The sequence below is a fragment of the Mastomys coucha genome, unplaced genomic scaffold (genome assembly GCF_008632895.1).
Source record: "Mastomys coucha isolate ucsf_1 unplaced genomic scaffold, UCSF_Mcou_1 pScaffold7, whole genome shotgun sequence".
Taxonomy (NCBI): Eukaryota; Metazoa; Chordata; class Mammalia; order Rodentia; family Muridae; genus Mastomys; species Mastomys coucha.
Window position 1 is genome coordinate 61,173,142 of NW_022196913.1, and position 12,825 is coordinate 61,185,966.

A 12,825-nucleotide genomic window follows, 5' to 3' on the forward strand; every position below is an offset into this window, starting at 1 on the left:
GATGCATCTTCTCTCACTGAGACCAGAGCAGGCAGTCCTCTGCTGTACGTGTGTCAGGGGCCTCATATACCAGCTTGTCCTCAGAAGGAAGATTAGTCTAACAGTTGCCTGGGTACCTGGCTTCATTGCCAGCCACTGTGCCTACCCTTGGCCCACATCCCACCTTCTCTGTTCCTCAGCTGCCCTTTCTCTGAGCTCCCTCAGATCTTTCTCCTGAGGCACCTGGTGCGGGAGGTCATCCTTGACATCTTTGCTCCCGTTTGTAGCCCTCTGCTGTTCTCTGCTGTGCTGTATATGGTCTGTTTGTCTCATTGCGGCCTATTTATTTCCTTGTCCTGTAAACTCTGCTGCTACAAGATCACTGTTATTTTTTGTGTGTGCAGTTACTATTAGAAGTCAGCTTTTACCAAAAAGAAAATGTTTATTATTTTCCAGCTTTGAGTATTTTTCTTCATCAAAACGTGAGTATCCTCGCCTGCTAAACACTCGGGATGCATTGTAGTTTGTAAGTAGTTTGGAAAGTAGACTATCTTCACTCATACTTGCTCATGTGAGCTCTGTGAACAGGCATCTCACATGCACATGGGTGTTCCTCATTCTTAGAACTATGTGTAGCAATAGTGAGTACTAGGTAAGAATATCAATTAAACCTTTCTCAAAGACAGAGTTCCCACCGCTGCACATCAGAGTTCCCACCACTGCACATCAGAGTTCCCACCGCTGCACATCAGAGTTCCCACCGCTGCACATCAGAGTTGTCACCGCTGCACATCAGAGTTTCCACCGCTGCACATCAGAGTTCCCACCGCTGCACATCAGAGTTCCCACCGCTGCACATCAGAGTTCCCACCGCTGCACATCAGAGTTCTCACCACTGTATGTCAGAGTTGTCACTTATACCTTAAGATCCCAGAAAGGCATGCCATAGTTTAAAACTTGAAACAGCACTACAGGCTTAAGAGAGAAGCCACTGTGCCAGCCCTTGGCCCACCTCCCACCTTCTCTGTTCCTCAACTGCCCTCTCCCTTAACTGCAAGGGAGCTGTGGCAAGGTAAAGTAAAAACTAAATGGATAGGCCTAGGGCCTCACTTGACAGTGCCGTGCACCCCTGCACAGGAAGGTGACAGAGCACTGTTGGTGCTTACCCTAGAGGATAAGACAGCAGAACAGGGATTAGAGAAGAGCCACCCAGAGCCTGGTAGCACTAGAAAAGGAAGACCCTGGTGTTTCTGAGGAACATGAGGTATTCTGCTCTAAGCAGTTCTTAGTTGCCTCCTGTGGGAACTTCATGAACTAAACTCTGTAATGAATCATTGAGAAGAACACAAAGTGATTTAAGTTCATTAATTCACGTCCGTTCCCCCAGTTGGTCACCTCCTGGGTTTGTGGAAGGAAGGACAGACCATTTTAAAGACAGCTGAAAACCACTGGAAAATGCCATGTTAACCGCCTCCCGCATGGAAGCACAGCCATGTCCTTTGAAAGTCTGAGTTCTGCATTACCTGGAAACAGAGGCTCTCGCTAGATGAGCGATCATAAGCGTTAGAGCGTTATGGGCTGATTCACATGCCGGCTCATGTTAAAGTAATTTGTTTGTGTTTATTGAAGAGTTCTGGGAACTTCTGGGTAATTTGGTGTAAGTGGGGGGAGTGAAGGATCCTTCTGTACTTCACACTAAATTAAAACAAACAGAGGACACTCCCCCTTTCTCTCTGCGACCCTTGCATAGTGTGGGGAGACAAGAGAGGGTGAGTGAGCATGGTTTCAGGGCGTCTGCATTGCTGCTGTGCCTCTGAGCGCGATAGGCCTCCCTCCTGACAGATGCCATTCTGTGGACCTAACCTCTTGAATTGGCGACTGACTTTGCTGTTCCATTAAGTTAACTTTCTACGACTAACTAAAAGTATTTTCAACATAAAATCCCCTTATTCATAGTAACTTACAGCTACCAAACTTAGCAGTGTCTGGCACCACATATTTGAGGTGTGTTTTACAGTGACTCTTTCTCTTTCTCATCTGAACTTGGCATCTGAGCCTGGGAACAGCTCTGACGGGGTGCACTAGAGGTCGCTGTGTTCTAGGTCTTCCTCAGACAGATTGTCTTGGTCCAGACTTCATTTCTATCAAAAGGGTGTGAACGGCAGGCAGAGGCGGCTCCCCTGCTCTGCTCTGTGGACCGTCTCCTTCCCTATTCTGGGGAATCAGCTTGGTTTTTAAGATGCCATCCATCTAGAACTGTGCTTTGTCTCCTAAGCACTGATCCGGAATAGCGCTTAGCTGGAAAGCTGAGCCCAACCTCACTGTTGAGATAATTCACAGCCCTTCCACATGCCTTCAGAGCCCACACAGCACTTCCTTCCGTGTCTTCAGCAGGAACCTGATGCTTATCTACTGAAAGCAAATGTAATCCCTTGGAAAAAAAAATCCTAAATTATTGGATACCAGTGAGCAATACAGGAAGTCATCAGGTTAGACAGTGATGGATTGATACTTTTAAAAATCAAAACTAAAATTCTTGATGTACTAGTCTTTCTTAGATATTGTGACTTGGTGGATGATGACCTGCATATAAATATATATGCATATATATACATATGCATATATATGTGTGTGTGTGTGTGTGTGTGTGTGTGTGTGTGTGTGCTGACTGTGCAGTGGGTACTTCTGTGCCTGGGAACCACCATTAACTCTTGTAGCCACATGTAGGCATGTATGTGCAGTTGGCTCTGTGACACACTATTCATTCACAAGAAATACTCATGAACTCGCATACCTCTGCCACTGAATGTCACATGTGGCTCTGCTCTCTCCCGCCCTGAGGTAACTCAGGCTGTTATTTCCTTACTGTCTTCCTTAACTTGATCTCTGTACGTTCTCGGAAATTGTGCTGTTTTATCTGATTTGACCTTATAAAAAGAGCATCCTGCTTTGTGTGAAATTTTAAATTTTTCTTCAGTTGCTGTTTATTTCTATGATTTGTATATGTTGTTATATTTAATGACATTTAGTCTGAGTGCTGTGTACTTATGGCCTGGTCTTTAAAACCTGTCTCTGTTAAAGGGCACTTGGAGCATCCCTGCTTTTACCTTGGCACATAGTGTTTTCATGAACATTACTGCGCATAGGAAAAACAATGGAGTCGTTTCTCCAGTAATAAAGGTCTCTTGATTGTCTTTCCTTTAGCATATCCTTTAACAAGTCAGGATGGAGTCGTTGTATATTTGAAAAGGCCTCAAGCAAAGTTTCATGAGGGAGATGTCTAGGCGACTACTCCAGTTTCGTCGTGTCTTATGGACCAGCGTGAAGCCAGAGTTTCTCTTCCTTTGCACGTTTGTGTGCTTCTGTTTTCTCTTAGGCACTTCCTTTCAGCAGCATTAGAATAGATCATTGGGTAACTGTATGCATAGTGGTGTAGGGAAGTAAGTTTGGGCGAGCCTATGGTGTTGCTGGGTGAGGCCACCTGACTCCGCTCATGCGACATGTCAGTTAAGGGCCTGACACTCCTGCATGTGGGCAGTCTCGCTGAGATCCTGAATACGCCATTCCCTTCCCAGGATCCTGGTACTCTTGCGGAGCACCAAAGAGTGTGGATGGAAAGGCCAGCAAACCTGAGCTAGCCCTGTGAGCGGCCGGTCCTCCAGCTAGCCTGACGAGGTGAGAGCATTGCTGAGGATGCCTTAGCTAAGGATGGCCTCTAGTTTTGTCAGCTCATGTGTATTGCGTGTGTTGTTCGAGGCCTTGTGAGCAACTCTTCATTCTCATGCCATAGAAGACCCCTTTGGCTCTTCCTTACTTCCAAGCAGAGAAGTGGCTGGTTCAGATCTCAGAAACACAGTCAGGACATGTGGGCGTTCATTTGTTTATTTCAGTCACCAGAACTTAAAAACTGAAAACGTAAAACACCCTGCCCCTCTAGGTGGCGCGTTTCCTCAGGAGCAGGAGAGGTTCCAGTTTCTGAGATGGCTTTGAACTTAAGAGATCTGGTCTTTGCCTCTGCTTATAGATATGCTGTGGGATCACTGGAATCACAGTTTTCAATGTGTACATGCGACTGTATGCCAGGGTAAACTTTCTGCAGGGGCAGCAAGGTGCCCAGCTTCTCCCCCTTTTTGATAGAACCTTTATACTTAATTGGCTTAATGTAGAAAATTTTGACACAGAAACCTAAAAGAAAAATGAAGAGATTATTCGGGCTTCTGCAGCCTTGAGTCAGAAATTTAAAACATGGGACTCGGGGTAAGTTTGTTGTTACAGCATTTGCCTTGTAGCCCTGGGGATCTGGGTTTTATCCCTGTAGCCAGTGAAGACACCAAGAGCGGTGGTATGTGCTTGTAATCTCTGCCCTGATGTAGAGGCAGATGTCTTCCTGAGGATGCAGTCCCCAGCCAGCCTGCCTAGCCTACTGGCCAAGCATTGGGCCAATAAGATAACCTTGTTCCAAGCAGCCACTTTGGGACACTGTGGCAGTATCTCCTGCAGCAGAAAGCACACAGTAGGTATGACAGCACACTTCTGAATTCTGAGTGTGCTGGCCACGGCAGAATCTGGAACCAGAGAAGTAGCCCCAGGCAGGTGAGATGCCCTGGGACCACTTGAAGATGAACCCTAGTACATGGATGCATTGATCAGCTGACCCAGTAGCCTCCTGGTCTGACTAGAGGAAAGAGTGATTTTGGCTCATGGGTAATTTGAGTGAGAACAGCCCCTGTAGACTCATATATCTGAATGCCTGGTCTCCAGTGGAACTGTTTGGGAAGAGTTAGGAGGCGTGGCCTTGTTAGAAGGGGTGTGTCCCAGGGAGTGGGCTTTTGGAAGTTTCGCAAGTCTGCTCCATTCCCAGTTAGCTCTTTCTCTCTCTGCCGGTTGTTGTCTCAGTGTGTGTGTGTGTGTGTGTGTGTGTGTGTGTGTGTGTGTGTGTGTGTGATTGGCTTGGAGCTCACCTGTTATGCTAGGCTGGTTGGTCAGCAAGTCCCAGGAACCCTCTGCCCAGCCCTCTCCAGTGCTGGGGTTAAAGGGCATACCACCACGTTGGGTTTTGAATGTGGGTTAAGGAGGTGCCACTTAGTCCTTGTGCTTGAGGGGCATGGATTTTGCAGAGCAGGCTCTCTCCCCAGCCTCATCTTGCAATAACACAGATGTCCATTTCTATGGTGGTGTGATGGTTAGCTTTGGCTGTCTGTCTGACTGGAGTTAGAACCATTAGAAGACAGTCCAAAGGATTTCCACTGGGGTTTAACCATGGAGGTAAGGCTCTTTCTAATATCAGAGGCACCATGGGCTTGGGGCTCAGACTGAAAAGAGGAGAAGGTAGGAGGAGCCTGATGAGCACTAACACTCATCTCTGCTTCCAACTGCAGATCCAGTATGAGCAGCCGCTCCGTGCTCCCACTGCCGTGCCTTTCTGCCTGACACACTGTGTTTATTTATTTATTTATTTAGTCATGGTAAAGGGGGGACGTCCCAGGGAACAACTCCTCATCAAGCCTCTGGCCGTTTTCTGATGCTTAAACAGCAGCAGAGAATGGTATCATTAAATTGTGTCTCTGTAGTGATATTTTCTAGCCAAAGCCAAGGTCAAGGTGGCTAAGAGATAACAAAATAATCAGATTCATCCAAACCTTACAGATCCTGTGACCCTAGAAAGGAATAGATGGTAGCCTCCTAGAGCCTGTCTTGTGGCCTCCATAAGCACTTGTGTGCATGTGCATATGAATGTATGCACATGCACACACACACAGAGGCGGGAGGGGAAGAGACAGACAGACGCAGAGACCAAGAGAGAGAGAGAGACAGAGAGTGAGGAACTGGGCATTTAGAGCCCAGTGACAGAGCTGGTCTGCACACTATTGTAGCTTCATCCTCAGTACCACAAGAGGCACCAGGACATTCCTAGCAACATTTTCCCAGTCACCTAAAACTGGAAGTTATTATAGTATCCATCCAAAGATGGAAGTGGAATATGGGTAATACAAGAATGAATATGGCCTTTAGGTTTTTTACACTCAGCTCACTAGCCCACTTCCATGATCACAAATGTGTCCTCCTTTTTAATAAACTGTATTTATTCATTCCTAAAACAAACAAACAAAAATGAACACGGACGGAAGAACATGGGGGTGAATTTCAAACCACAATAGGTAATTGAAGGAATTTCATGAGAAACAGTGCAGACTGCTTAACTCCACTTACCCTTCCTAACAGGCCAGACTCGCGCTGGCGGTTAGTGACTGTCCTTGCTGAGAGCAGTGGTATAGTGCCTGCACAAGGGGCATCTGGGAGGCTTGGGCCTGTTTTGTCTTGCTGCCCAAATGTTAACAGCTCATGGAATTCCACTCTTGCACGGTGGACAGTTCTGTTCACGTCTTGGATCTCAATAGAATTCAAATGAACAAAGAACCAATGCAGACCCTGGGGACCGGCCTTACCAAACCCAGGTGTTCTGAAATAGTTTGCATTCAACTGCTGCAGGAGCTAGTGAACTGTGGGATTCTGGTAAATGGAAGTGTGTGTCTGATGTGGTCACTACTGTGGATATCCATTCTGCCCAGACAGTCTTCTAAGCAAAGGTACCCGGGCCACAGTAGGGGACAGCCAGATCAGCTATGGAGTTTGGTGATCTTTTTACTTAGGCAGGCATTGCGGAAACATGAAGCCCCTTCTGTTTTGTGCTTGGGTTATCCTGTATGTTCTCAATCTTACTATCTCAGAAGAAACATAAAACTTCTATGTGTGGAACCTGCATTAAGTAACTAAGCCTCAGCACCAGACCGTGTCCCAGATCGATACTCTTACCTCTTCCAGACAGTCGAACGCCATCATTGATGGCATTTTTGTTTCTATAGGGTTTCTCCTGGCCCACTATCTTCCCGGTAAATGGTGCGTAGACCACAGCTCCATCGGAGCACAGGACGTCCACTCCTGGGTGATGCCTTTGGGTTCTAGAAGGTAAATAATGTCATCAGAGGGGGTGTCCCAGGGAAATGTATAGCCAGGATTATGCTCATAGTGCATGGCTCACAGCTTTGGCCATCAAAACTTGAAGCAGCCAGAAGATATTGCAGTGCCCAGGATATTTTAGTCTGTTTAGCTCAATTTTGAACCTCTCTGTCTACATGTCTATCTTGCAAAGAGTAAATAATTTAAAATCATATTTGATTTACAATAAGCTGCTGCTGCTGCTGATGTTTAATAATATTATCATTATTATGTGGTATTTTGAAAACAAAGTATACAAATATATTTTCTGAATCTTGACTCCCTTCAAGGCCTTTTATTCCTCGGTGTTGGGAATCAAACCCAGGGCCTGCTGGGTTCTTGGCCAGTGCTATACCACTGAGCTACATACTTCCTCTCAAAGCCAATTTTAAAAAGTTACTGCCTTAGGGAACCTATTGTATAACAAATTTCATGTGTTTCCCAAGTCTTTTTTTTTTCCCCCTCATAGCAAAAGTACTCAAACACTTCATCTAGTGTAAATACTTTTCTAACACAGTGAGGGATCCCTCTCAGGCTTGTCAAATCACATGGTGCAAAAACAAAATCATTCCCTGCAGTGAGGCTTCTTGAATTTGTATCTGACACAGCAATTCTGGCTTCCCGCCACTCTCACTATCTATCTTTTCAGGATCCTTCTCCCTAGTGGGCACCACTGAACCATCAGACTCACAAGGATGGGATTTGTAGATTTGTGTATAAGGCTACATTCATCAGGGTCAATGGGAAGAGCCTAGAAGTTACTTTTGAGTGTACATTCAGGAGAATCTGAGGCCTGCTTAGGGTCAGCCTATAATGTTCAAATTCCAGGACCTTGTTCAGTAACTGCACACTGAATGCAAAAAGAATACAAAAGGCTGCATTCAAATGTAGCCTTTACCATCTTCAACTCTGCCAAACAACCAGTTCAAATTCCTTATCTATAAAATTCAATAAGATAGTTTTGTTTTTCATATAGGAAAGCCAGATGAGATAACATATGGAGAATTTGAGAAGGAACAACAGCAACAACAATAATAACATCAACAATAACAATAACATCAACAATAACAACATCAACATCAATAACAACAATAACAACATCAACAGTAACAACAACATCAACAATAACATCAACAACAATAACAACATCAACAATAACAGTAGCAACAACAACATCAACAACAATAATGTCAACATCAATAACAACAACAGTAATAACAATAAGAACAACATCAAGAATAAGAACATCAACAACATTAACAACAGTAAGAGCAATAACAATAGGAACATCAACAGCAATAACAATAACAACAATAACAATAGCAACAACAACAATAATAGCAGCAATAGCAATAACAACAGCAAAACAACAACAACATTGCTTTGTTTCCTTTCCCTCTTGTTCTGTCTCCCGTGCAGACCCCTTCCTTGAAGCAGAATTTGAAAGCTGCTCCAAACACAGCCATTGCTGCACACAGCACTGGCTTCCAGTCTGTCAGAGGGAGGTCACCGTGGGTCCTCTAGGAAACACAGGACTCAGACAATTCGAAAAGAGAGGAACCAGCAGCCGTTTGTGATCCTTCATACCTTTGAGCAGAGTACTGCCCACAGCCATAGCTGTCACATGTCCGGATCTCGTTGGAAGATTTGCTGGCACAGATGTTAGCCCATGGTCCTGCCAGGGCTGCAGAGGAGAAATATGAGAGTCATGGGCAGCCACAGCCTGTGTCTCTCCTGTATGTCTCCCCAGGACACGGGGTCTAATCCCCCCTCATTTGGTTAGTTTCTCCTATGGATAGCTGATTCAGATATACAACACAGTCCCCTGGCTATGTAATTCTGTGGCATATAAAATACTTATTTATAAGCATCAATCTCTATTGTATCACTGCTTGAAATCATTCATAAATACAAGGTATATACTGTGCTTTTCAACTTTCCTCAGGTCTTGTTACCAGACCCGAGGACTACTATGGTTAAGCAAAAGAAATGAGCACAGCTTAAAAACTAGACAAACCTTAGGAAGCTGTGCAGGAAATTTGAAATGTTGTTTTATAATCGGGTCTAAGAATGGCATCCAAGCAAGTGCTTGACTCACAAATGAGGCATACTCCAAACTCGCCAACTTTACGCAGCATGAACTAAATCTCATATTTGCAAACATAGAAGTGGATATTTGAGACGTGATCAAAAGTGACAAACTACAGTTAGCCTCAAGTGAGACCCCAGAGGATTCTGGGAAGGAAGGAGAGATGACTGTGTGAAGGTTCCGAAGAGTAAACACGGTCAGAGGCGCTGTCTCTGTCACCATATTTTGTGCAAACCTTAAGTGCAGCTTACCCCCTTTAATATCATAAGTAATGCCAGTTGTGTTGAATTCTCAGTATTAATATTCCCAGCATTAACATTCACAGGGGTACAGTTAACAATTTTAGCCTTTCACTATGAAGCAAAAGCAAGAGCCTGCTAATTTAGTGGTTGGTTCCCTTTAAAGTCATTTTACTCTTCACTAATATATGTGCTGTGAAGAAAAGCCACAGAATATGGCCATTACGTATATTCATTACTGTAACTTCAGATGTGAGTCTCAAAAGCCTTCTAAACGTGGAGCTGAGCTTCAAATGAATGCTATGATCAAGCTCTAGCAGCACGGAGGCAGCGTTACTCTGGACAACAAAGGAATCTAGCGGGCAGCTTATTCATCTGTTTGTCTTGCCTGCTGTGAGCTCCAAGGGGACTTTCTCTTCGTCCCAAGCCAGCCTTTGCATCAGAAACTCCCCACATCCGAGTCTTAGTTGAGAATTTCATCTTCTAGGGTTTTGGGGGTTAGGATGGTGAGGGTGTTACAGATTAAGTTCTAGGCCAGGGTTGAAGGCTTGTATGGAAGTCTGCCTGCACTGGGTTTACATTCCCTGACTAAAGAATCCAATCATCAGGAAGAGATGTTGGAGAGATCCACCTGGTCCATCTGCCACACCATTCCCCCCACTCCAAGTTTAATTATTAATGCTAAATTTTATATCACATTCTGCTATGATTGACTTTTAATTCTACACCTGAAATCGGGGGTAAATCCAGTATATAATTCTTAAGTTAGCCAGGATTCCAATGTTGTACTTTTTGGACTTACCAGTGGAAATGAAAGCAGCTGAAATGAGGATTGTTGTGGAAAACATCTGGATTTTGCTTCCTGTTCTTCCTATAGTTAGAACCCCTCCGTGCACACACGATCCACGACTGAGTCAATCTTCTCTGGTAAGTTAGCTTTAGAATCCTGTGTTTCTCTGAGATTTAGTTTTTCTGAGACATGAAAAGCAAAATGAGTCAGGTTAAACTGTAACATTCCATGGAGAGAGAGCCATCTGATCTCACAGAGACCTCTGCCAAAGCCTTTGATCTGGAGAAGCAGCCAGTGCTATCAGAAATACTGGCTAAATATTAACTGGAATGATAGAGCTGTATGCAGATTGATGTCTTTTGGTTGGGGCTGGAGGGTGAATGGTGGTATACTTATTCCTGTCTGCTGGAGACCAACCTTTCTGTGGACCATTCGTGTTTTAGGAAAGAGCTGACTAGCAATATTGGAGGATTTTTCCCTAATAACAGCATATATCTTAGGTGTGGTGGGTTTTTAATCATCCAATTAGATTTCATCTACTTAAGATTTATAGATAACATTGACAGTTCAATAAATTATGTTTGCTTCTTTTGAGCATGTGATTTTAAATGCTTCTAATGGTGGAATTTAACACCTAAGGAATCTATTGGTAGAGGAAATTATAGTTGAACTGTGATATAGGACATTCAATGGAGTATAAGAGCTTAAATAAAGACCATATAATATATTAATAAAGTTAGATCCTAAATAGACTATTGAATGAAAACGCACTTCTAGAATTATATATTATATACCATATCCTTTCTTTAAATCTTCCAAACAAAAAACCGTTGCCCTTCATGAACGTTGCGTGTGTAGTGGTGATGCAAACACACCAGCACAGACTCAGGAGGAGTGAACTATGTGGAGAGACAGACATGGCTATGTAAGCTCTAAAATATTTTGTTTCTGAAAATAAAAAAAAAAAAAAAAAAAAAAAAAAAAAACAATGGCAACTCTGCAAAACATAATTTGTCGATTATTGGAGACACGGAAGCAACATTCTCTATTTCTCTATGTACTTTTTACTTGTAATTACATTTTCCAAATTGGAATTTTCATATATAAACTAGCAGCTCCTCACTACCCTCAATGTCAGGCAAGGGCTAGACTTTTCCATGAAGCCTCTTCCCTCGCATACCTAGTCAGTAGCTGTAGGAAACTTAGAACACTTGCACATCTGCAGCCACACCCCGTCCTGGGTCTCCCTGGACACCTCTCCAGTCCTTGGTTTTGGCTCAGCTCTGTGGCTTTGATGCAGTGAGTCAGAGGTAACAGTATGTCCCTGCAGCCTGGCCTGATCTTTGTCATTGCACTCTGGCTCTGGTGTTCTGCCAGTGCCAGGCTGACCGGCTGCCCCGAGGGCACAATGAAGATCCACATGCAGCAGAGACTCACAGCTGAAGACACCCCAGAACAGTGAGCAACACTGGTTGCCGCTGGAAGCCATGGAGGTGCCCAGGCGAGGCTGCACTTGACTTCACTCAGCTTTTCAGAGTGTGGTAATGCACAGGGCCACCACAGTGCAGGCCTCGCAGGATTGATTCTGAACAAGAACAAGAATAGATCGCTGGGTAGAAACAGAATCCAGAAGCAGGCCCAGATGCATACAGAATACAGCACACAGTAGGCACATCACTTCCAACTCTCAGGGAGAGGATACAGCGCAGGGAGACATCTGGAAGGAAATAAAAGCTTGATCTGCACCTCAGAGGGGACCAGCATGTCCGTGCAGAAGAGAAGGAGAGGGGAACGACGGGGAATGTAAACCTGAAGTTCATACAGTTTTGGAATAGATTAGGTCTTCCAATGTCCAAAGCCCCAGAGACTAAAGAAACCGGTTGCTGAGAGGTTGTTGCAGCAATAAAGAAAGTAATATCTTGAGGAGAGTCAAAAACAAGTTGGTCAACAATACCTGCAACACCAGCACACACACACACACACACACACACATACAAACACACACACACGCACACTCCACTCAGGAGTGCTTGCCAAGCACTCTTGATGCCCACAAAACTGGGTTTGATTCCCAGTCCCTCATAAGATGGATGAGGTGGTATAACCCTTTAATTTCAGCACTCAGGGATGGAGGCAGGGGGATCAGAAGTTCAAGGTGATGACTAGACCATAAACTGAATTCAAGGTCAATCTGGGTTGCACACACATATCATACACACAAGCTGCTTCCCAATATCCTAAGCAGTCATTCACACACACACACACACACACACACACACACACTGAGGTATTTACTATTTGAAGCTTTTATTAAATTTGTTCTTTGACAACTCCAAGCATGGAGGCAGTGAGTTCTGATTGCTGTCACCTCCGCCCTCCAATCCCCATACTAAAAATTCTTACAAGGGACACCTTGTAAGCAGGCAAATGAGCAGAGGTCTGCATGGACTTTCACGGCAGAATGGATACAAGTCACTGACAGGTGGTGGCATTAGGAGTATTCCTCTTACAGTTTACAAAACAGGAGAGTTTCGCCTGTCAGTTAGGCAGAGCTAGGAGACTTGGTTGGTCACCAGCCCACTGATTGAAGATAAAAGATAGTTTAACCTTCTCAGAGGACAATTTAACAACACTCTCACACTTTCGAAGGCCCCAGACCTTTATCCTTGTAATTTTGTTTTCTGCCTGTGGTAAGCCCTCTCTTCTCTCTCTCTTCTCTTTCTCTCTCTCTC

The 12,825-nt window shown here is 44.4% G+C and overlaps 1 protein-coding gene and 2 long non-coding RNA genes across 6 annotated transcripts in view; 2 read left to right on the forward strand and 1 right to left on the reverse strand.

The window, feature by feature from the left end:
- The first annotated feature begins 6 nt into the window (after nt 1-6).
- The window catches only part of LOC116081441, a 51,284-nt gene continuing 38,465 nt past the window's right edge, over nt 7-12,825 (forward strand). For both annotated transcript variants that reach the window (XR_004114895.1, XR_004114892.1), the window contains exon 1: nt 7-876. This is a non-coding gene — a long non-coding RNA (uncharacterized LOC116081441). The remainder of the gene's footprint in view (nt 877-12,825) is intronic.
- Nucleotides 3,844-9,205, reverse strand: Lect2 (leukocyte cell derived chemotaxin 2). Of its 3 annotated transcripts, none has more exons than XR_004114889.1 (4): nt 8,993-9,205; nt 8,563-8,659; nt 6,793-6,938; nt 3,844-4,164 (listed from the first exon to the last, which is right to left on the reverse strand). XR_004114889.1 is itself a non-coding variant. In XM_031358008.1 (4 exons), the coding sequence occupies exons 1-4, from the start codon at nt 9,111-9,113 to the stop codon at nt 3,998-4,000; spliced, it is 450 nt and encodes a 149-aa protein (XP_031213868.1). In that variant the 5' UTR covers nt 9,114-9,205; the 3' UTR covers nt 3,844-3,997. The 3 variants fall into 3 exon arrangements, 1 of the variants encoding a protein (XP_031213868.1); XM_031358008.1 differs by having other exon boundaries at nt 9,074-9,205; XR_004114888.1 differs by lacking the exon at nt 8,563-8,659.
- Nucleotides 4,151-8,849, forward strand: LOC116081443. Its single transcript, XR_004114896.1, has 2 exons — nt 4,151-6,945; nt 8,395-8,849. It is a non-coding gene; the product is annotated as an uncharacterized LOC116081443 (long non-coding RNA).

What these genes read in the sequence shown, in the direction of transcription:
- Lect2 (XM_031358008.1), bottom strand. Translation starts at nt 9,113, where the DNA reads ATGCTGCGTAAAGTTGGCGAGTTTGGAGTATGCCTCATTT. An exon ending in GTTTGGAGTATGCCTCATTT is followed by an intron (nt 8,660 to 9,073) that starts GTGAGTCAAGCA and finishes TCTCCTCTGCAG; the next exon opens with CCCTGGCAGGACCATGGGCT. An exon ending in GGGCAGTACTCTGCTCAAAG is followed by an intron (nt 6,939 to 8,562) that starts GTATGAAGGATC and finishes TTTACCTTCTAG; the next exon opens with AACCCAAAGGCATCACCCAG.